Source organism: Etheostoma cragini, chromosome 16 (genome assembly GCF_013103735.1).
Source record: "Etheostoma cragini isolate CJK2018 chromosome 16, CSU_Ecrag_1.0, whole genome shotgun sequence".
In the NCBI taxonomy this organism is placed as follows: Eukaryota; Metazoa; Chordata; class Actinopteri; order Perciformes; family Percidae; genus Etheostoma; species Etheostoma cragini.
This window is the reverse complement of record NC_048422.1, coordinates 4,366,965-4,391,175: the sequence shown is the minus strand read 5'-3', so window position 1 is coordinate 4,391,175 and position 24,211 is coordinate 4,366,965. Positions and strand designations below refer to the sequence as shown.

The window sequence follows — 24,211 nt, the reverse complement described above, 5'->3', positions numbered from 1 at the left end:
GTGGTAGTAAAGACAGCATAACAGTTTTACCACTTTCAAATGTGACAATAATTACTTTGCCCCAATACTGGCATGATAAATTATACACCTAATTTATTTTTCAAACACGCAATGTAATTATAGTTCATAAAGGTTTCTCTGGGAATGCTGGTTGTAGTAGTCTTCCTAATATCTTATGTGTGTCAGAGTGAGTGCAGTGGTTTCATCAGACTATGCTGCTTCTTTTCTAATGTCAGTTTCTGTTGGTGTCAGGTCGTGTATGGTGGAAGAATCTGGTACCCTAGAGTCCCAGCTGGAGGCCACCAAGGTAAGTATCACTCACTGTTGCATGTTGACACATGGACACAGACCAAGAACTTTTGTCTGCTCAATTCTGAGGTGAGGTCGAGATGTTGATGTTTTGTGTCAGTCGGTCTGTCCGTCCATCCGTCTGTCAAAATGTTTTCCACCCTCTGAGAACGTACAAACATTCCTGTGGCAAACCTTCAGTGTGTCATGTCTGTAATAATAAGCTAGGTACTTTCTCACATCTGAAGAGTTGGTCGTTAGAGGGCTTCAACAAGTTGGAATGCCCAAAAACGGGGCGAAACGTCTCTAACAACTGAATAGGCCTACAGTGTTTTCTATTGTAAAGACCTGTCACTGGTCAACAATGGGGAGAAAAGTGCTATTTTTCCACAATTGAACAATTGAAAAAATGGATCCAATGAACCTTTTTTGGGCGTCTTGACATAATACATACAGTATGTGTACCTAGTTTCCTTAGTCTATGTTAAATGTACTGCAGGGTCTTAAAATAACCCTTCAAATACGTAAATTTTCACCAGAATTGATGCAACCACCAATTTTGGTGCGTTGTATTTACAGAAAAGACAGAATAAGAATTCCTTCAGTTTTAATAGGGCCTTGTTGTACCGGCACATAGAGGTCTTCTAAAAGAGCCAGATCTGCCATTGCCAATCAGTGGTCAACTGATGACTTTTTCTCCTGTTAAACTGATTATATGCTGCAGCGCAAGTCCTCACTGACTCAAAAACTTGCATTCATGAGTTAACTTGCATTCATGAGATTAAACTTCATGTGAAATTTGATCGTAGCCTGCGCTCACATCCATATTGATAATACCAAGCTTTGTGTGGAAATAACACTGTTTTCTGTCGAACATTTCTTTCGTAAATTAGGGCCATTGTGTTTCATTTTACGTGACATCTGCAAAGTTAGGGCTGGAAAATATATATCGATATCAATATAGGAGGATAGATATCGTAATATCCTGATGGGACTCAAGTGTTGTCTTTTCCTGGTTTTAAAGGCTACAGTACAGTAGTGTGATGTAATTTTCTCAACACACCAGACGGTTCTAGCTGGTGTATTATTTCCCTTTACCCACATAGTTATTACATCAACATACCTAGGGCTGCAGCTATCGATTATTTAAGTAATCAAGTACTCTACCAATTATTGCATTGATTAATTGAGTAATCGGATAAGGAATACTTCTGTTTTATTGAAGAGCAATAATATACAATAGTTTGGTTTAATTTTTGGAAAAAGCTACATTTTAACAATAATTTATTAATTACAATAAACATTAAATGCGTTTAAGGGCCATATTACATTGTTTTTACAGAAAACATTTTCTGAAATGCAATAACAACCTCAAACTAAAGCACACATTCAACACATAAACATTATCTTAAGTTGTGCAACTTAACTTTCAGAACTAAGTGTCAACCTGAGAGTGATCTGTATATAGGCATATATGTTAATGAGTTATACTGAACCTATTTTCATTTGTTAATTTTTCAGTTTATAAAGTAAATGTTTGAGTTTGGAAAGAAAAATGCAAATACGGCTATTTTTTGAATAGCCTAATATTCCTTTCTTTACTTTCTGTAAAGGTATAACATAAACTTGATAAACTTTGGTCATGTTTTGATTTGGAATTGAATGTGCAGTGTTCCCAATGCGATAGTCTGATATTTTAAATTTGGACACTGGCGTTTTCTCCAGGTTGTCTCTTCTCTTAGCCCCTTACGCGCTTTCTTAATTTTGTAATCAGTCTTCATGGCATGTGTCACAAGCATTAATTAAACGAAGCTTCAAGGCAAATAATTTTGCATTGAAGATTTTGGTAATAGAATTATTCAAGTTATTCAAGGAATGTTTTAGCTCTAAACATAACTGATGATTATTTATAAAAATCTCATTGTGTGCATATTTTGTGAAAGCACCGATTGTCAACCCTACAATATTGGCACAATATTGATATTAGGGTATTTGGTAAAAAACAAAATCGGGATATTTGATTTTCTCCATTTTGCCCAGCTCCATGCTAAGTTGACTTGCCTTGGTCCAAGATTTTTGTGAATGTATTCTATGGCAATGGTTCTTCTCTATGCAGACATGAATAAATTGTTGGTGCATGTTTGTGTGTGTTTGTGAAGCGTAAGCACCAGGAGATACGGGCCATGCGCAGCCAGCTGAAGAAGATTGAAGACCTTGGTGCAGCTATGGAAGAAGCGCTGATCTTGGACAACAAGTACACAGAGCACAGCACAGTGGGCTTGGCCCAGCAGTGGGACCAACTGGACCAACTGGGAATGAGGATGCAGCACAACCTGGAGCAACAGATACAGGCCAGGTACACACCAACACAGTTAATTTGTCAATGAGTTTATCAGGAATTCAGATACAATTTAACAAAGGTAAGACAAGTGTTGATGTTTGTCTGAGCTCATGTTCCTCAATTTTTCTCTTCTAGGAACACCACTGGAGTGACAGAGGAGGCCCTGAAGGAGTTTAGCATGATGTTTAAGTAAGTCTTTGATCTGACTTCATTATGAAATATTTCTATGTATGGTGGTCTGATGAAATCACATTCTGATCTACACCTGTTTATTTGCAGGCACTTCGACAAGGAAAAGTCTGGCCGTCTGAACCACCAAGAGTTCAAGTCATGTCTGCGCTCGCTAGGCTATGACCTGCCCATGGTGGAAGAAGGCGAACCTGATCCTGAGTTTGAGGCCATACTCGACACTGTGGATCCCAACAGGTCTGTCACGTTGTTGTTTTTTTCCTTTTTCACAAATTACATTGATGGGGATGTAAACTGCAGTATAGTATTGAACACACTGCTGTACTTGCCGCCTAATGTTGAGCAATCTGTCTGCAGAGATGGCAACGTGTCGTTGCAAGAGTACATGGCGTTTATGATCAGCCGCGAGACAGAGAACGTAAAGTCCAGTGAGGAGATAGAGAGCGCTTTCCGTGCTCTCAGCACAGAGAACAAACCCTATGTCACTAAAGAAGAGCTCTACCAGGTCAGACGTGTTCTCTTTTCACTTTGTGGATTTGGTTTGAATGTCAAGTCTTTATGGAGCTCTAACTATCCCCTTCTTCCTTTCAGAACCTGACCAAGGAGCAGGCAGATTACTGCCTGTCACACATGAAGCCCTATCTTGACAGCAAGGGCCGCGAGCTGCCGTCAGCTTTCGACTTTGTTGAATTTACCCGCTCGCTCTTCGTCAACTGATCCCTCGCCCACCAGGGACCAATCGGGATGCGTTTTCCCACACACACTTAAACACAAACACATGGCTTAAAACTGCATGATTGTGGCACTAGGAATACTCACTTACAACTAACAACTGTCTGTACTATATTTATCTTGCTCAACCCTTAACTCTTTGTGCTTCACATATGGCGTAGTGGATCTGTTAATTTTGATTGTGGTTGTTTTAGCTTGTGCTTTTAAATTGAAGAACCTAATATTCCCAATGTTGACAACACCTTTACAACTGCAGTGTACTTTAATAAACGCTACTGGTTAGAACTGGAAACCTGCACTCTGTTGTTTCTATTTCACTTCCACAATTCTGTATTTTATGTGTTTTTAATGAGTTTTGTTTTGTAAAAAAAAAAAAAAAAAAGTCCAGTGCAGCTGCCTTGAACTATCCCATGTTAACATGTCTCATTCTGCCACCTGATTGGCTATCTGCTCCAGCTGGCTGCTCTCTCTATGGCGCTGCTCCGTCAAATTGTGGCTCAGCTGCCATACACCGACCGTCCCATCTGTTTTCCCCACTGCCAAAAGGTGACTGTTCTGGCAGTTGAAGGCCAAACAAGTTGCAGCTTGGTCCACACCGCCCTGCGCGATGGTGGCTGCTGGCTTGAGGGACCTGTGGCCCAGGTCAAATATCTGCACATCACCTTAGAGACAAACAGTGCAGAAAGTCAACAAGTATTGAATCTGATGTTTAAATCCAGCTTTAAACTCTCAATTATTTATTAAGTTTTTATACTGTACCTTGTCCCGTGGCTGCTGCAAAAACCAGCGGTCTGGTGGGAGACCACTGCACCTGAAACACGTAAGAGTCTGAAACCCTAAGAGAGAGAAGCGGGTTGGCCTGCAGCAGAGAGTGGATGTGGGCCAGACCATTAGTCCCTGCACTCACAAAAAGGTTCCTGCTGACAACATGAGACACATGTTAGAAAAAAATCACTGTGCACTAATGTAATGATTAGGCTTGGTAGGTGAGCAGGGGTGTGACCTGTGGAAAGGAGAGCAGTGAATGGAGTGGACGGGGCCGCTGTAGGGCCTGAATGGGAAGACCGCTGGTGCTTTCAGTGTTACACTCTGGCCTTCGGCGGGCACAGCAGCCGTCGTCTGGGAGCTGAAGGAGCATCTAAGCAACAAGCCGCCCTCAGAACCCACTAAGAAGGTGTCTGAGTCCCAGGGAGACAGAGCCAGGGAGGTGATACCGACAGTGCTGCTGCCTCGGGCCTACAGGCAACGCAAGACTTTTTAGGATGCATTTATCAACAAGTACTTTTCATTAAAATGAATAAAATAACTCTTCGCCTAATAAGCAATCTCATAGGTTTGAGCAGAATGTCAATATGTTTATCAATTAATTGTATAGCTACATTTCAGTGATACAACATCTCTACAGCCATGCTAGCAACTCTTGGAGGCTGTGCTGGATGCTTCAGATTAGCTTGATATGCTAATGTTGATGCTAAGCAACTGAAATGTTAAACCATCTTAGTTAAGCATTTTAGTATGTGTTTTCTGTGGAATAGCAAAACAGATTGGTTTCAGTGTTATTTCTCACCTTGAAGCGGGTGTTGCTGCTGTGGGGAACCTGCTGTGGTACTAAGGCATAGGCAGCATTCAGGACTAACCCGCCCTGGTCTAAGTCCACCATCCACAGCAGCACCCTTCCTCCTGAACTAGCACTAAGCACACCAAACTCTCCTTTCTTCTGCAGGGGCACCCAGGCAACCTACACACACACACACACACACACACACAGTCCATCTTGGTAAAGTATTGCAATGAAGTTCTTTAGTCTTTCTTCTGCAGTGCTGAGTCAACAGTAACAGATCAAATAACTCTGTATAATCACAGACAACAGCAATCAATCAGTAGATTTTGATTTATGAAGGTTCAAAACAATGACAGTAGTAGGAGATTGAGATGATACTTTGTTCCATTTTATTCTTGAAACTGCTAAAGCCTCTCCAAAGAAAGTACAGGACACTAAACCTCTCCACTGACATCAAATAGCCCTCATATGGTATCAATCATCAGTCCTAGACTGCTATAAGTGGTGGACCACCCTGACTGGACAGCAGAGTTCCAATAGAAAGCCAAACCGATTGTGTCTACTCACCTGATAAACAGGCTCTTTGTGGCTGTCTGCTGACATCCCAGTTTGGACCAGCAAAGGGTCCTGAGTCCGACTGGTGTCCCAGACCACCACCTCTCCACTGTACAGACCTCCTGCGCGCGCACGCACACACACACACAAAGTGCAATACTACATCACGGAGTACTCCTTTTAAAAAAATTTAAAGAAAAAACAGAGTTTCATGCTTCCGTTAGAGAGACACATTTAGAATCAGAAACAGAAAAGGGATTTATTGTCAAGTAAAGTAACATTTACAAGGAAGTTGCCTTGGTTGATGGTGCATACAAAAACATATTAAACATTAACATGAAATATACCAACAATAAATACAGAAACAAATATGTTAATATAACTAAGAAAAACGTATTAGGGCCACTCCTGTTTATTATCTACCTCCTCCATCTTGGCAACATGTTTTGGCACTATGGTATTCATTCACGTAGCTATACTGATACTACACACCTTTTGGTGTCCACTGAGCCCACTTTTATACTCCCCTCAGTACCCTTACTGCCTGTCTCTGTCTGATATACAGATATGGATGTCAACAACCTAAAGCTCAAACAGTTGTAAAACTTAGACTCTCAAAAACCATAATCTGTTCACTCCCCATTACCCATAAAGTCATATAATAAGACATTACAGATTCTTTTTATACCAGAAAAGAAGGCATGGATTTAATTGCAAACACAGCTCAATAAACACCTGATTGTTCTGTGAAGTACTAGAGACAATAAAATCTGTGAGTCGGGCGCAGACAGACGAGCCAGTGGAAAATTAGGGTTAGTCAATGCTTTTGTTCACATAAGGCTTCCCCGCCCCAACAAATGTTCTTCTTTCTATTCAACAACTTCAACTCCTCCAGAGCTCTGCAGCACGGATTTCAACACTTACATTCCAACAAACATGTCACACCCCTCTGTGTTCCAACGGATTAACTTTAAAATCGTACTACCATTAAACCCTAATCTTTCCCCAGTTTATCTCACAGGCCCTTCTTTAGAGTAAAACCTGATTCTGCTCCCTGCGGTCTTCATCAGCAGGTCTACTGGCAGTTATAGTCATCACTACCAGCCATCAAACTCAACAGTGCCGGGGCCTTTTTCTATGCTGCAGCCAAACGTTCGAAGTCACTACCCACTCACACCAGCATACTGACAGTGCTGAATGCTCTAAAAACCTATATCTATAATAGCTTTAACTGCAACAACTTCATCTTATCTTTTTTAAATTTATAGTTGTGCTATGCTTTGTTGCTTATAATGTTTCATTATTATGTCTTTCAATATTGGTAAATTACTGGTGCTTTGTTTCATTGTGTATGTTTTATTATTGATCCAAAGGGATCAGCCAGGGTAATTATAGGTGTGGTCTAGGCCTGTAAAGCGCTTGAGATAACTCTTGGTAGGGCCCAAGCGCCGACAGCAACAAAAAGCCTATTGAAACTGAAGGAATTGTTATTCCTTTTTTTCCTGCAAATGAGTCGCCTTTTTGACTCACCAAGATTGCCAGTCGCTGGTGAAAATGTCTGTATTTTAAGGGTTTCAGGAATAGGTTTACTACCGCCCCCTACAAACATTGAGCGCCTGCAATACCTTTAACATAGACTAATGAAACTTGGTATATATATGTAGCATCACGTGTCAAGACGTACACAAAAGCTGATCAAAGCCATAGCCTACAACCAACAGGAAGTCCACCATTTTGAATTTAAAGTTTGGAATTAGTGAGATTTTGGCCATTGTCACTTGTTGTATGAACTACTCTTAGAGATTTAATTCGATCAACTTCAAATTTGGTCCGTGCCATCTTAAGATGTTAAAGATGAAAAGTTTTCAAAATGAAAAAACTTTTTTTTTTTTTTTTGTAAGGGTGTCACATTAATCTCTATCTGCCACATTGATCTTTCTAACGTTATTTACAGAGTTGAAATTGAGACGTAACTTCTTCATTATATCTTGAGCTGTATAGATTGCTACAAAATGTTGAACAAAAGTCTGAAATTAATTTAGTGTCATCAGTAATGATTCCATTAATATTTAAATTATAGATATAATTGATTTTGGCTCGATATCTTTCAAGGCAGAAAAAGTATGCAGAATTCTGCTCCCCCTGCTCCAGCCATCTCTTCCTAGACCTTACAAAGACTCCCTCTGCCTTTTGTCGATATACACTACCGGTCAGAAGTTTGGGGTCACTTACAAATTTCCATATCACACCATTATAGACAGAATACCAGCTGATCTGGGTGGGTGGCTGATCTTTAATGCAATATCTACATTGCCCATTATCAGCAACCATTCATCCAATGTTTCAAATGCACATTATGTTTACTAATCTGATAGCATTTTAAAAAAACTAACTGAGAAAACATTGGAGAACCCTTTTGCAATTATGTAAGCCCATAATTTAATCTGAATTTTGCTGCCCTGGTTAAAAAAACAATGCAACTGATCTGAGCTGGTATTCTGTCTAAAATGGAGTACAATGGAAATTTCTAAGTGACCGCAAACTTTTGACCGGTAGTGTAAGTCATCTAATTTGTTTTGGAGTTGCAAAAGAAGTAATTTATCCTCCTCTGAAACTTTGTCAGGGGGTCTTTGAAAAAATGAGGAAAATTTACATATGACTTTCTCTTCTTATGCTCTTTTAGCTTTGGCAACAGAAGCTCCATAATGTCTTAAATAGTTCCCAGTTAGTGTTGTAGGATTTTTCTTTTCTAGCCTTGTCGGAAAAAAAGTAGTTAACTTAATAATTTCAGTCTTAACCTTTTCATGCTGTAACTGTTTAACTTCCAGTAGCAAGGTTTATAGATTGTAATAGATGCACTAAATTGGATGCTTATATGAATTGCTCTATGGTCAGTGAGGGGTGTGGCAAGAATATTAACTGTAATTTTCTCTTTATCAATGTTATTGGCAAAAATCTATGCGAGACTGGCTGGACCCTGAACTGTTACTCCAAGTGAAGGATCTTTCATCAGGAAAATGTTTCTCTCCATACATCTACAATGTTAAATTGACCAATAAATGTTTTAAGGTTCGTGTTAGCTAGACAACCAAGGAGATGTAGCTAATCATGTTGTGCTACTAGCTAGCTACTAAGGTTAGCCTGCAGTTTTGTGAACAGAGCATAGTTTAAAACATCCTTGGCTTCATATCTCATCCACGTTACAGGGTTAACAGTATGCAGTCGTACTATGTCTGTAGTAATGTTATGTATTCATATAGCTATGTTAGCTGTGTTACCGTTCTCTTAATACATGCTAGATACCGCTGATGTTAGCTACTAGCCGATAGCCCCGGCAGTTTGGGAAACACTAGTGACGTTACCCACGTAACAGTCTATGCAGCGTAAAATAAATCCATCCCTCGGATGTTTCATGAGATAATATTGGAATTGGTATCATTGGTCATTGTTTGGCCCGCCCCCTATGCTTAAACAATAACCTGTGACCCATTTAAGGTACGCTATAGTGTATCATTGAACTCAGCAGAGTTCCATTTTCATTTGTGATGGCTGCAAGGAGCGGCCAGTAACCTCAACATGCAAGGAGGTGTGAGGGCCCGTAAAATGCTGCTTGCAACTTCAATTAGGATTTGATATTGTAAACTGAACTTCACTTGAACTGAATGTAAAGTGACCTTAATTTTCATGAAAGGCACCATTAAATCAAGTTTATTAATATTATTAAGAATGTTCCAAAGTCAGAACAAAGATGTTGGAGCTGTTTATATTCCAATTTTCTCGTGACAGTGCATGAAATCAACTAATCTAAAACTGTGGAAATGTAAACTATGGGTGGAATAGGAAAAAACACACCAGGAACTGAATGATGTAATGAATGATGTACAGCTGTGTTTTGTGCCAATTGCAGATTACAGGAATTTTACATCTAGTCTCAATTGGTACAGAATATTTTGTAATGTAAGCCATTGACAAAATGTAAACTTTTCCTCAATTTGACCTGATTCAGACTTTGTAAGCATGCAGAAATAGTGTGTAATCAGTTCTTGGTTTGAAAGCACAGACTTGCGTGTACCTGCGATGAGAGCGGGCTGGTTGGGGTGACAGCAAAGAGCGGTGACTGCAGTGGGAACATCTATGACCAGATCAGCTTGTTTGGGTTTCAGGCCCCGGCGGTTCAGGTTCCACGTACAAACATAAGACCTTTCAGTGCTCCAGTCTCCATCGTCAATCCTGCCCACCAAAAACAGACATGATGACTACAGAAAAGCTTCTCTAACACTTTCCTGTTGACGTTTCAGTTATTTGAAAAATAAGAGACAAAAGTGAAGTGAAAACATTGAGTACATCCAACACATTCTCACTCCCATCGCATCAAAAAGTGCACGCTTGGTGAGGTGCCTTTGGCATTTGTCACTGACACAAAAAGTCTCCTTTAGGCACACTTAGACACGCTTGGTCGGGGCTTTAGGTGTCACTTTTTGACGCTCTAGGTTGGGAATATTGGCGTCACTTTTTGACGCTCTATGTAGTATAATGTATTTGTACATTAAGTGAAACAGTAACATACCGACCGTAGGCACAGGCAATAACTGAACCTGTACAACTCCAAGACACACTGGTTACATGAAGACCTCTCTCCTGGGCGCTTGGATGTTGAAGGCAATGGAGGCATGAAACCTGCTGACATGGAAGGAGACTCAGTGTGTTTACATGCACAGCAGTAACTGGGGTATGGTCTTACACAGGTTAAGTGGGTTATGCCAGTTCTCCCCATATGCATGAGCAGGGAAGAATGATGGGAGTAACTCTGCCAATATACAACTGGTTGAAATAAGACTTTTTCTTCAGGTTGAGCTTTGTCTAAATCAAAAACTTGAAAAATGACAACTTTTCAGCAATGTACATTTTCTGTACATTCCTCAGTTGTAGTACTCAGAGAATTTAAACGTTTAAAGCTTATGTTTGTTGCTGTTGTTTTTTGTGCTGTTGCTTCTAACTGCTCTCTTCTATTTCCGGGTCAAAAACCATTGCAGCACAGTGGGGACGGGCAGTCATGACCTATGGAGCATGCAAAGATGCGTAACCTAAGTTTTTCTCAGTTAAGGAATGAATACACCGGGTACTAAAGGCTTTATCTAGGTCTGTATGAGAACTCAAATTTTAGCCAGGGTAAGGTATTAACATGGTCATTAAGAAATTGGGGTATTGCTGAATATAATCATGTTTTTAAACGGCATGTAAACACGTGTCATACAAAGAACTCTCCAAGAAGCAAAACCCCAGCCTGAAAAACACCAGAGAAGTGCTCCAAAATATTTAAACATCAAGTCATCAGGAACAACTACAGATTCACCTTTGGCTTAGAAAAGCGGTCATCTGCCTAAGAAATCAGAAAACACAATTTTTATTTGATTAATTGGCCCTACTTACGAGCTGTCTGTGATCTTCCCAGTTCACCTGGAACTCATCAAAGGCGTGACTCCTAGCATTTCTGATCAACTCTCTGATGACCATGTCCTCAACTCGCTGTAGGAAGTCCTTTAGGCCAGGCGGCTCTGGCTCATCGTGATTTTGCTGGAAGAGCGGCTCTTTCGCCTGATACTGGGGCTCTGTCTGGGTACAGCTGATGGTAGTCAACACAGTCTGGACCTCTGCCTCAGCACTGTTCAGCACTCTGGTCTGACAGCCTCTCTGTAATACCAGCAAATAAAAAGCCCTCATATTTAGGAATGCACATCAAAATATTAATTGCAATCACAAAGAATTCCACAATGAATTAGAATAAAGCAGGTGCAATATTGATGCTTTGTGTTTAGAGAGGCGAGACACCAATAAAAACAGAAGATCCTACGGATGTCAATGTAATTTCAAGGGTGTTTGGATCATATTTTTGACAAATGTGTATTGGTGTAAAGTATTGACACATGTCAAATATTAATTTTGTGACCTTGCGTGAACCTGTGCGTTAACATACCTCCCAGTCCTCCCTAGTCTAAGTGGATCAACATATACATTTTGGACACACATATTTGATTGAATCAGTATTGTTATGATGTCTGCAATTAATCAACATAATATTAATTGTTTGATCTATAAGATGGTATTAAATTGGACTTAGGCGATGTGTTCAACTTTCTCTGTTTACTCTTTTTTTGAATGTGGAATTCCTCAGAAGAACCTACACAGAAACATTCTGGCCAGATTTCCTTGAGTTTATCCAAAATTATTTCATTACAGATTCCTCTTATTTTCATGATAAATCTTTTGTTCCTGCCAGCTAAATATCATCTACCAATGTAAGTTCAGGTGCTCTACATCTTTCTTTCCAGTATTTAAGATTTAAGTAAATTAATATTTGAAATTAGAGGCTCTGAAGGCTGTGCAAATATATTCAAAACGTGGTGAATTGGACTGATTATTATATAACCTTGCTGGACTGTGTAGATTCTCTGATATCCCAGGGAATCTATCAAGTCCAGCATGGTAATTTAATTTGTTTCTTTGGATTGTGTTTGTTTTTATGAATGTTTTGTTATATGTGTAACGTTAACGTTATGTGCAAATGCACTAAATAAAGTTACTTTTGTTTAATGCAGGGTAAAGTTACGCGCTTCTTATTGAATTACCCATGGCTTCTCCGAGCAACACCTGAACGTAACATGTGTAAGCTACATAACGCTAACGACTGTGGTTAGCATTTTGTTTCGGTAATAACGTTAATTTACATGGAATATTTGGCAACTACAGGCATAAATTATATTGTGATTCAAGCCAAGGGCGGAAAAGTTGGTTCATTATTGCACTGTTGGTCAAACATACCGACTCCTGCGCCGACAGCTGAGATATCCTCCAAAGAGACTGGATACTCACTGAATCCACGGCTTCGTCAGTAAACATGTTAACGATAGTGATTAACTTAAACTAAAGAAAGGTTGAGATTAACATGAACTATTTTAACTATCGTATTGCATTCAGACCGGTTTGACAGAATAGTATCTGCGTGTCACTTTTCACACAGCTAAAGTTAGCCATTGACAGCCATGTTCCACAAAGCTAGCTACCGTTGCCTTGGTTATGGCGAGAGAATGTCCAGAGGTACGAAATTGTAAATGCTAGATTGGATCCTCTAGATGTGTCGTTGTCTGTTTTTATGATTTAATTTTTCGGAATAAAAATACTATACCGTAAAAGGTTTCTCACATTAATACAATTTGAAAACTGAGAAGAGTAATACAGTGCAATATAAAGAATTAATAAAATCAATAAAGGAAAGAAAATACAATGGAAAAAGTAGTTTATTAACTTCTACCTGGGGTCAGATTAAATGAAAGGCCTGATGAACACTTATGAAGATAAATAGCATTATGAGATATAATCAATTTTAAAGAATATAAAAAAGATAATTCTTTCAGGAATGTTGTGAAACGTGGAATTAGCCTACTTAGTGGAAAACTATTTTTTTGTCCTCCAAAATTAAACAAAATATTTAAAATAGCGTTTTATTTGTTTCTATTCCTGAGCTGCAAGATCGATGTTAAACTCAAACGTAATAACTCTGCCACTACCATAGACCATATTATTAACATTAATAAGACTGTTCATTTCATATTAAGACTGTTCATTTCATATTAACGGTCTATAAACTGTTTATATCTGAGCATGCGCAACTCACAGCTTACCACTTACACACTACATCGGGTAGTGACAACCATAGACATATAAATAATCTTTATATGTCTATGGTGACAACTCCTTGCATTGATTATTAGTTTCTATGTGTTGTTTAGTCATGAGGAGTGGAGATTGGTTAGAATTAGATAGGGTAAACCAATCAGATGCAGAATAAGGCGGGCCATGAGGCACGTCTTTTTCACGTCAACAGACGTGGATACGATCATACACAATTAAAGGAACCACAATACCTGTCCTTTTCTTTTTCTTATATTTTATTCATTAATTCAATTATCAATTACAAAAAAAGCCCAATAGTTACATACAATACAATGTTTGAGATAAAAAACAAACAAAAAATTAATGCTTTATTATTTATCAAATTAAGTGATTTAAGAAGTTACTTAAATACCACTAAAGAAAAGAGGGAATGAGGGTGAGAACCTGAGAATTTTTGAAGGTCAAATTTGATTTCCCTAGTAAAATAAAAAATGAACCACATTATCAAGAGATCTATCCGTACTCAAAGTAACATATTATTTTCGTTAAAGTAAAAGTATGAGTGATCTTAAGGGGAATGGAAATAGATCAGACCAAAATTGAATGTAGTTTGACATTGAAAAATAGGATGGATAAAAATGTATCATTGCATCCAGAAAAAGAACAAAAGCTTTTAATATCCATGTATATAGACATTATAGAATTTACTGGATAGATTTTGTGTACAATTTTGAAATAAATTTCTTTGACACTTTTAGAAATATCAAATTTATGAGGTAAAATCCATGTTTGTTTCTAGTTACATCTTCCAAATGTGGATTCCAATAGACCTTCCTCTTGGAATAACTTTTTTACTTAGCAAAATTTTACAGACACATTTTACATCATGTAATTCAACACCATTCAAAAAACAAAGTAGGTTGAGCATATGATATATTTACTTCATTGAACAAACATGACTCTTAATCAGATGAATTAAACCTGAAGTCTGGCTTTAGTTACAGCCTTGAATTCCTTACACTTAGCTCTGGAGGGCTTATTTCCTAGAGTCCTTATGTTTTTAGCCCCTTAGTTTCCCTTGTATCAGGGTAGCATCTAAATCCTGTTTGCAGCTGGCACCATGGTCCTGTCCTGCCCTGTCATGCCCAAGGTTTTCCCTAAAAAGAGGTTTTTCTGTCGCACTAAATGCTTGCTCTTGGGGGAGTTAGTGTAACTGTTGGGTCTTTGTAAGTTATAGTGTGGTCTAGACCTACTCTATCAGTAAAGTGTCTTGAGATAACTCTTATTCATTTGATACTTTAGATACAATTGAAGTGAAATTAAATTGTATTGAATAAGAAATGGGAAATTTGTGTTTTGTTATAAAGTTCTCATAAGACATTATTGAGTATGTCATTAAAATACAAAATTTCTTTGAAAGCACTTTAGATAAAAGAGAGGTATTTCCAATACTAATATAGTATTATTATACATGACTAGAGGAAAAATACTTACTTTGGTATTATTTCAAGGTGTTGCAATTATCAGAAAGGTTATCCTGTTGCAGAAAAGTCCAGAGAGAGCAATTATCCACTTCTGCTTTTTCTCCAGGAAAACACTAGCTTTTCAGTGTTTTGTGGTACAGCTTTTAGGAAATGTTTTCTTTGAGTTTAACTTTTAGTGAGTAACCACAATTTAAACATTGATACACATCTCCAAATTGAGAAAGTTATGTTTTCAGTATTCTTGGTAGCCTTAATTTACTCTATACCATGGATTATCCAGTTAGGGTTAAACTGTCTAGTTGCCTTGCTGCAAAGAAATTTCAATTGTTTTATGCTATCTTAAAACCTGAGTCATCCCAAACTGTTTATTTTAAAATCCACTTACATCAAATGGGGAACTTAACAGGACCATAAACCATAATAAAAGTTAACAGAGAGCCACAAGTCAGCAAAAGTCAAATTTTAACTTGTCTGAGCAAAGAATATCTACCAATGCATGTGGTACGCATTCAAGTGTAATCAACTGTATAACTTCTGGACTGGCCTAATGACAGCAATTATGTGAAAAACAAAGCTGAAAAGCCCAAATGTAATCAAACTACTCCAAACATAATGTTTACATTTATTTATTTAATGTAACAAATCAACTGGTACACTTAATTTATTTTGTGAACAGGTTTTCAGTGAACAGGAGAATTGCTGCAGACTCCAACAGAAGACTCAGAACCCCCCCTCTCCCCATCAAGTGTTAGGCCCAGATCAAAATTAGATTTTTAGGTAGTTTCTATAAAAAAATGTACATTTCAAACCTTGTGGGTGTCTGAAATTCAAGATCATGAAAATGTATTTAACAGAAGTCCAGATTTTGGTGTCAAAGCCCTGCCACACCTCCCCATTAAACGGTGTACAATAAACAACTGTCATACCAAGATACATGTATATCCGAAAAACATTTACAACGTTTGAAAGGAACAAGCTGGTGCTTTCAATAAGTTCCATTAGTACAATAAGTTAGAGGAAAATGCAACTTCTAATAAGCCTTAGGACCCCCCCCCACTACCGCATATATTATATATGTGGCTAAGGATGCTATGATTAAGTATCACTGCACCATGGCTTTTATTTTATTTTTTAAATTGAACTCACAAATTCAAAAGAAACTGTCATATTTTAAATTTCTATGGTACGTATTTCAAATCTACGTAAGATGATGTGCAGAATGCTACAATTTTTTTTATTCTTTAGCATGTCTTTGGGAGATGTAGAGAAACAAGGAAAGGTGATAGCCACGGACACCCTCACCCCACCCAATGAAGACCTGCTGTGTATGAAGCTGGTCTTAAAACATGGCATTATGGATTATGGACAGGCTGTGGCTGCAGAGGAAGAGGACGGACAAGCGCTGATGACACAGGAAAAACATTTTTTTTGTTTAGTTTTTTTTTCTTTTTTTTTTTTTACAAACACCACCATGCCCCCCCCCAAAAAACAACCAAAAATATTGCTCCCGTGGGTTGTAAGATGATCACAGATGGAGGACTGGAAATGTGTGGGTTGAAATGTTTAATCATCCTCACAGTCATCCTGAAAGAAAGAAAGAAAAAGCATTTCACTCTTAGCTTCATTACACTTTTTAGAATGTTATTTGAGAGTTATTATTAAACACGTTTATGGACTTCTGCACAGGAATGTCTTCATTTATTCACTGATTACAATTACTGGTTCCAGTAACCAATTAGTCACATCACTTATGATGGTTATAATTCTACAGTATCCTTACCTCTCCATCCTCTCCATCACCATCCTCATCATCATCTTCACCTTCCTCTTCCTCCCCCTCGTCAATATCTTCCAGACCCTCCTCTTCATCGTCATCATCATCGCCGTCACCTTCCTCGTCCTCCATGTCAGGGACCTTGGGAAACATTAAGACATTAACCACCTAGCTCAAATGCCTTATTATTTCTGTGTTAAAAGAGTGATGATTTGTTTTGGCTGTGGAATCCAGAATTTTTTTTGGAGGATAAATTAGATTAGGAATGTTAGACGAATAGTTATGATGGTTGCAATTCTTCCGGAACTGATAGGGGCAGCATATATACGCATAAGTGTTTACATGTAAGTCAGTCCACAAGTGGTCACAAGTGGTAAAGAACAAGGTCTACAAGCAGACGGGGAATGGATGATGGCGGACATTTAATTGATGCGCTGAAGCTGGTGTGCAAACTATGCCATTGTCCATTCTAAACAAAAGGAGGAAACATCTCAAATTTGGCGAAGGTAAATGAGTCATGTTGACACCATATACAAACTGTAAAATGTCTAATCACCATGAAACACTTGTGTATGAGTCAGCTGGCATTGTTGCCGTGACAATAGCCAGTTATTTGTTTGCAACGCTAACGCATAGTAACGTTATAAAATTGCCTAATGGGCTACCATGCAGTCTGCTGTGTCCTGTCAGCAAAATGCGGCTTAAAGTCACTGGACTGCCACCAGGTCAGTGAATTTGAACAAATGTTTGCATTCAGAGTATGTGGGGTGTGTGTGTGTGTGTGTTTATGAGTGCACCTTAGCACCTATAGCCTGCCCTGTTTTATTAGACACTGTCAGTAGGTTGGGCATCGAGAACAGATTCCAACTTGGAATGTTTTCAAAAATTACGATTCCAGTAGAATCGCTTCTTTATTGGAATTGTTTGATTTTGGAGGATTTGCATTTCAAATTTGATCATCGCTTCCCAATTTAATATGCATAGGTTTTGGTTAACGTAAAGAGCCAGGGGCTTCTTGTGTTGCAGCCGCGTGGCTTAATTTTACGTTGAAAAAGCCATTGAATCAAAAATTCCTCTTTTTTTAAATAAGCATGCGAGCCATTTTTACTCCACCCCCCCCAAAAGAATCGGAATCGAGACAAATCGGAATCAAAATGAAGAATCAGAATCATTAAAATCCAAACAAAGCCTAACCCTAATTGTCAGACAGTATGCTTGATAACTAAAAATTCTGTCTTTTTGGCCAGAATCAGCCAATGAAGGATGTCCACCAGGAAAGTACAGTGGTAAAAGTTGATCTTTTTCCGAAGCGTGATTTTGTAACTATTCTTTGTAACGGTTTATTTTTTATTTGACATGCCACTATCATGTTTTTTTGCTTTATAATGTAATTATAATGTAATTGAAGAACAGAATTAATGTTGAGTTTTAGTTTTTTTCCCCTTTTTTTTTTTTTTTTTTTTTTTTTTTTACACACAGTTATATTGACTTTGGTAACTAGTATATAATATATCATTAAATCAATATTATATTGATATTGTGATATGAGACTAGATATCATCTCATATTTAGGAAATTGTAATCTCGTAAATGGCCTAAGTGTTGTTCTTTCCTGGTTTTAAAGGCTGCAAGCTATGTACTTTTCGGTTACCAGACTGTTCTCGCTCTATTCTTTTTACCTTTACCCACAGTCATTATATCCGCATTACAAAAGCATTAAACAAATTAGGAATAATTTGGAAAGAGTTATGCTGTCTGAAATACAAAAGGTACAAGAATTAATTCTGGCTAATGTATACATGGAAAAACCACTGCACACTGTAGCAGTTTGTCAGTAAAGTCATGTACCAGTGTATCAACTCTGCCACTTCCCATAAATTCATTTATTTTGTATTCTTTTTCTGACTGATCTCATCTATTTTTTTTTTTATAGATTTGGAAAGGAAATTACAAGCAGTTTTTTAAGTTCAGCCACTGAATTGGCATAGAGAGGCATTGGAGAAACCACCGCCCTTTTGGCAAGCTTTGATAACTATGGTTCCTAAGAAAGGTGAAGACCCAAGAGACTAAGAATTACCTTCTAATTTCTTTAATGCAGTTAGATGTTAGGATTACTTCAATAGAATTGCCAAACAGATTAAATAAGTAATCAGTTCTTCAATTCATCCTGATCAGGTGGAGTTTATTCACAGGTGTAGCTCCTCAGATAAGATTAGGAGTCTCAGTAATATTGCATGGGTCTAGAGCTGATTAGTATGGCCTCTGATTAGTAGTAGAGGCCATTTCTCTTGATGCCGAAAAGGAGTTTGATATGGTTCAATGGGAACATGTGTTAAATATTTGGGAAATGTATAGGTTTGGCAGCATCTAAATTTGCCAAATTGCCAAAAAAATCAGCCAAATTTCCAGCATTTGGCAGCATTTAATCAAGTACATTCAGGTACTGTGTACACATTAAAAAAAAAAATTAGGGTGAAAAAGGGTATAAGACTAGCATCCGTGAAGAGCAAAGCCTACCAAATAGTACTGCAGCGGATTAGGCCAGATGTCATCCTTGATCACTTCTCCCAGCTCATCAGCTCCTGCATCCGAGTGGTCAGTAAACCAGGTGAAGAAGCTCTCTGGCTCTTCATGCTGCCGTTTCTTCCCAGCTTTGTTTGGCGACTGGCCTATACGCTTTGTCAGGTCCTGAGAAGAAAAATGGGATTGGTCAAGATTGAAGGTTATAACTAACCATTGTTACACGTGCAAGCAAACAGTCCCAACATTGGGAGGACTAGAGAAAGGTTGAAGGATAACTAAGGTGAAACATATGTTAGTTGATTATTTAATGATATGTTTTCCTACTCCTTGGTTAGTCATTTTAACAGTTACATGAGACCACAAATGCAAACCCACCTTTCCAGCTTTCCATTTGATTTCAGTTGATTTGGAAACAGGATCTCCACTTTCATTTACATTAAACTCTTTGGAAAGGGCTTTGTTCTCAAAGTACGGATTTTCATCAAAATACTAAAGAAAAGAAAACACATTGTATTAGTATGTCATGCATGCCATTTCAAACGTACAGATACAAAATGAATCTCACAACTCACAAAATCTATTCTGTATCCAGACTTGATATCCTCGAACTCAGTGACCTCCACCCTCGACAAGTAATGAAGTGCTTCCTCGTCTTCCTCCCCCAAAAGAGCTGAAACTACAGGTCAGACATGTAGACCATGCACGGACGTTGTTAGCTGCTGATCAGACACTATGTGCGCTAATAAAAAATACATAACATTACATACAAAACATTAATCAAGATAACCGCCGCTTACTCCCCTAATGCTAAATTAAAGCTGTCAAATTGACAACGTTATCACGTCATTGCTGCCTTGCATTGCTGAAACTGTGCTTGCTCAATGAAGCAGCTTTGACCATCAGAGGCCAAGGAGCCTTCAGTTGGCGTTGATAGTTATGTAAAAAATCAGACATTAAATGAAACAGAGTGGTGTCTACAGTGTAGATGGAATTTTACTACTATTAACTGTAGATGGAATTATTGTCCCTGAACATTATAACGGGAGATTTAAATGTGTTGGACTTAGATTTTCCCAGTTAAAAAAATGGCATAGCAGAAACACTGATGGTTTCTGGGCAATAAATTGGTCGTTGTTTTGTGATGTTAATTGATTTCTAATAATAAATGCACAGACATTTGCATAGAGCAAGCTTATCTGCCCCCTTCCATGCTGATAAGACTTATGATAAATTACCTTGTGGATGATTGACGAACGTTGTGACCCAGAAGTTGGGGATTTTGGCTATGAGTTCTGATCGCTTCTGAAAGAAGGGCTGGCGTAATTTGTTGTACTTCTGCTCTACTTTTAAAATTTCTTCACTTGCCTGTTCGTTCAGTCTGGGGAGAAAAAAGTAAAAAACATGTCACTAATAAATATTTCTACATGCACCCATCTTTTATTGCTCAGACAATAGTCAAACTCACCTGTCAATTTCATTCTGTACTTCGTCGATGTGTTCAATTGCTTCCTGTTGCTCTTTTTCTGAAAGGAACATTTTTAAACTTAGCATAACGGAATAAAAAAAGGTACAAGTCATCATGCAACACCTTATTAAATGATAATCAATATGTAACTAGACATCTAGGCTACACATTCCCATTACATGTTGTATTGTGTTAGATATGAAATCAGAGTAGTTGCATTGGATTGTAACACCATAGCTGATAGGCCTTTCCTCTTAAATAAACCACTCAAGGTTTATATTAGGACAGCCAGCATGAGGAGTCATACTGAAATCATTTGTTTGATAGGTTAGTAGTAGCATGCTGCTGGTGGTCTTGCAATAGGATTAACTGTGCTGATAAAACCGTTAAAACAAAGTGGCCACGCAGTTGTGAATGCTCCCCAAAAATCATTTATCAGTCTGGTTGTTACCTCTCTGCGGCACCCTAGTTAGCTCGCTAACCGTCTCTGAATAAAGCGAACCGCTACTCAGAGCAAATGGTTGCTAACCAAGCCTTCAGTTTTCTGTGCATTAACTGTATTTTTGGATAAAACCCTGGATTTTACATTAAAATGGTTTGTAAAAGTTTTAAATTACAACTCAGAGGTGTTTGAATGACAGAATACTGCTCAGATGAGATCTAAATGAGTGCGGACATGTATAGTACAGAACAGCGTGTTTAGGATCCCCAAATCACAGATTAATACACCTAAAAAACACCAATGACCAAGAATGAAAGAGTAACTCTCGCCAAAATAAAACCTAGGGTCTTTTAATGAATCTACTTGAGTCAAACCTTCATTTAAAAGCATAATTAGGACGGAAGCACAACTTTTAAGATTTACCGTATTTTCATTTTGGGGCCTTCTGAATGGGAGTGCCAGGGACACTTTTATAAATCACATCAAAATCACAATTTTTAAAACTCTACAAAACACTTAAACTTTGCTCCAAGTAATACTAGGTGCTCTACACATTAACTTGAGAATTGAGAACATTTTGTTCACAGAGTTTACTACAATGAGTTTTACAACAAGTCACTCTAGCTGTTGGTTTTTCTGGTTGCTGCCATCTCTCCGTTCAAACAGAGTTTGTGTACACAAACCATGTTATCAATGCTGGAATTCATGTGTAGAGCCCCTGGTGATACTTTGAGCAAAGAGTCAGTGATTTAAAAATAGTGATTTTGATGTGATTTATGCCCTAGAACTCCCATTAAAAAAGCCATTTTACCTAAAAACAAAAATACAGTATACAAATAAACTGTAAGTGTTGCTTCCGTTCTAATTATGCTTTTAAAAAAAAGTTTGAATCTGGTACATTCACAAAAAGACCCTAGGTTGCATTTTGGCGAGAGTTACGCTTTAACTTTAGATATATAGTCCTATATGATTTAACCGGAGTTAGGAGGGAACAGTGAGATTATGATAACATGTAACTTTCTTTATAGATCATAGTACAGGCTGCACTTTGTCATTTGTTTAAAATTTAACAAGCAATTTGTTGTACTTTAACAAAATACTGAAAGCGGCAGAAATGAGGCAGGTTACACTGTAATATCTGTTTAATTTTTCACAGGTTATATTATTATCGCAATATTCAACGTTAGGGCATATTGCATATTTTCTTCATACGGTGCAGCTTTAATAACTACCCTGAAATTGCATCATATGACGAATAGTGTCTCAATATTTTCATCTGTATCATCTTTTAGTCTAATTTGTTTAATATGTAAATAGGTTTTTTTCTTCATTATAAGTTATCTGATAAAGTTGTGTAGTTTTCAACTTCTTTTGACTAGTTTATAACTGAACCCATTATTGCTCAACCCAGCCATCATGAGCTGTGACATCCACACACCACCGCAAGTAAATTGTAATTTCCCCACTGGGGATCAATAAACAGTATACATTATTATTGTAATTATTAAGTAATTTCTCAACCTGCGGGAAACACTGCTATTTATTTTGAATGGGGGTAGCGCGTTTAGGCCACAGTGGTAGTCTCACTTTGCATTCAGGGACGTAGAAACCCCATGCTCTGGTTTATTGGCATTTCTAGGGAGGAACTTTACGTTCTAAAGTTGTTTTAGTCGTGCGAGAGAACTCAGTTTCGAGAGATCGTCTAGTTAGCTATCTCAATTCGAGATAAAATAGAATAGAATAAACCCACCGGAGTTTAAAATTCCAACACAAAGAAAGCGGAAGGAAACGGAAAAATACATGCATCCGGCGGAATTTTCTGCGACACCGGAGCAACCCCGGAACCGGAACGTCGTGGATATAGACAGTTCACAGGCGGAGACGCGTAACGATGTATTTATTTATAAGTCGCTGGTCTCACGTACAATTCACCTTTACTTAATTTTGTTAAAGTTTTTTAAAAGTATTTTATTGATTTCAGTACAGCAAAAAGCCACCAACTTTTAGCCATTTCTCAGTGTGTTGAATATAGCTAACGCAGGACGCCAGCCGTGGGTGTTCGGTGTGTGTGTGGTGGATGCACAGCAGACAGACCCTTTTCCTCTAGAGCTTCCTGTTGCTGTTAAAGGCGGCCTGGTTTGAATGAGGGGCTTAGCCATGTCTCGACGCAAAATGCTTCACAGTGATGTTATCATACTGCGAGGTTTACCAAAGCCTCTTTGCCTATAACAAATTTCAGCATCGAATCCCCCCTCAAATCGACTTAGAACTAAAAGAATAATTAGCGCTTTTTAACAATTTGCTTAACTACCACAATTAGCACACAAAAAGCCAAGCTCGCAATCATGGTTATGTTAAACTGAAATAAAGTCAACGTTATCAGTGTTCAGCCTTCCTTGGCCATGGAAAATGGAATAACATCCGGTAAATGTTACACTTGCTAATAGTGTGGACAAACAATCGTTAAAGAAACTCCAGTCGCAAAGGTTTAACGTTAAGTAAAACGCACAGCAGCACGCGATTTAATCCATAACGTTACCTCCCTACAACAAAACCTCAAAAAATGTCTGCACGAACAATAACATCACGCGAAATGCAGCGTATTCAATGCAAATACCGGCCTCCTTCATGTGAACTAGTAGCTAATGTAAGCTAACGCTAATGGATAGCTAGCCTCTCACGCTGGCTAAACAGTTAGCCTGTGCTACCGCGCTACATTACTGCAAAGTCCTGAAAAACAGTTTGCCCCAGCGTGTGCAGGAAAAGTTAAACTAAGCTTTCTCATTCGATACTACACGACAAACTGACTTTCCACTAAAAATAACAAAATGACAAAAAACAAATGAAAATGGCGTTGTTGTGTTACAGGATAACCGCCATTCCTTAACGTTACCAGAGGTCTCGTCCGCTCCGTCGTGATTTGAATTATCCTTTCTATTGACTTTCGCCGATGTGGCCGACATGGTTATCGTGTGCCGTGACACTTTTTCCAGCTGTATAATCCGGGTGTTGTATAACTCTTCTCTGGAGGATAAAAGTTACTTCCACCTTATGTATTAGTAGAGTGCGTGCTTGAAGCCCACGATAAGAGGAATAAACGCAGCAGCTTCGCACGCTTGTTTCTCTCTGTGGCACTCGGTCGGTAAACACATGTATCGGACTCTTCTGCCACCAGCTGACTGGAGT

The 24,211-nt window shown here is 38.3% G+C and overlaps 3 protein-coding genes across 8 annotated transcripts in view; 1 reads left to right on the top strand and 2 right to left on the bottom strand.

Annotated features, from left to right (window-relative positions):
* The window catches only part of sptan1 (spectrin alpha, non-erythrocytic 1), a 52,200-nt gene extending 48,358 nt beyond the window's left edge, over window positions 1-3,842 (top strand). For all 6 annotated transcript variants that reach the window (XM_034895497.1, XM_034895495.1, XM_034895494.1 and 3 more), the window contains 6 exons: window positions 253-307; window positions 2,448-2,644; window positions 2,765-2,818; window positions 2,909-3,055; window positions 3,176-3,323; window positions 3,410-3,842. In XM_034895497.1, coding sequence (XP_034751388.1) covers window positions 253-307; window positions 2,448-2,644; window positions 2,765-2,818; window positions 2,909-3,055; window positions 3,176-3,323; window positions 3,410-3,535 — 727 coding nt within the window. In that variant the 3' untranslated portion in view covers window positions 3,536-3,842. The remainder of the gene's footprint in view (window positions 1-252; window positions 308-2,447; window positions 2,645-2,764; window positions 2,819-2,908; window positions 3,056-3,175; window positions 3,324-3,409) is intronic.
* dync2i2 (dynein 2 intermediate chain 2) lies at window positions 3,665-12,802 on the bottom strand. The gene is made up of 9 exons (XM_034895526.1): window positions 12,486-12,802; window positions 11,097-11,357; window positions 10,234-10,343; window positions 9,739-9,896; window positions 5,679-5,788; window positions 5,118-5,288; window positions 4,554-4,786; window positions 4,310-4,467; window positions 3,665-4,212 (listed from the first exon to the last, which is right to left on the bottom strand). The coding sequence occupies exons 1-9, from the start codon at window positions 12,561-12,563 to the stop codon at window positions 3,974-3,976; spliced, it is 1,518 nt and encodes a 505-aa protein (XP_034751417.1). The 5' UTR covers window positions 12,564-12,802; the 3' UTR covers window positions 3,665-3,973.
* Window positions 12,803-15,956: 3,154 nt separating this feature from the next.
* On the bottom strand, window positions 15,957-24,186 carry LOC117958860 (protein SET-like). The gene is made up of 8 exons (XM_034895541.1): window positions 23,919-24,186; window positions 20,584-20,641; window positions 20,354-20,496; window positions 19,691-19,794; window positions 19,494-19,607; window positions 19,113-19,283; window positions 16,602-16,736; window positions 15,957-16,405 (listed from the first exon to the last, which is right to left on the bottom strand). The coding sequence occupies exons 1-8, from the start codon at window positions 23,986-23,988 to the stop codon at window positions 16,385-16,387; spliced, it is 816 nt and encodes a 271-aa protein (XP_034751432.1). The 5' UTR covers window positions 23,989-24,186; the 3' UTR covers window positions 15,957-16,384.
* Window positions 24,187-24,211: the final 25 nt, after the last annotated feature.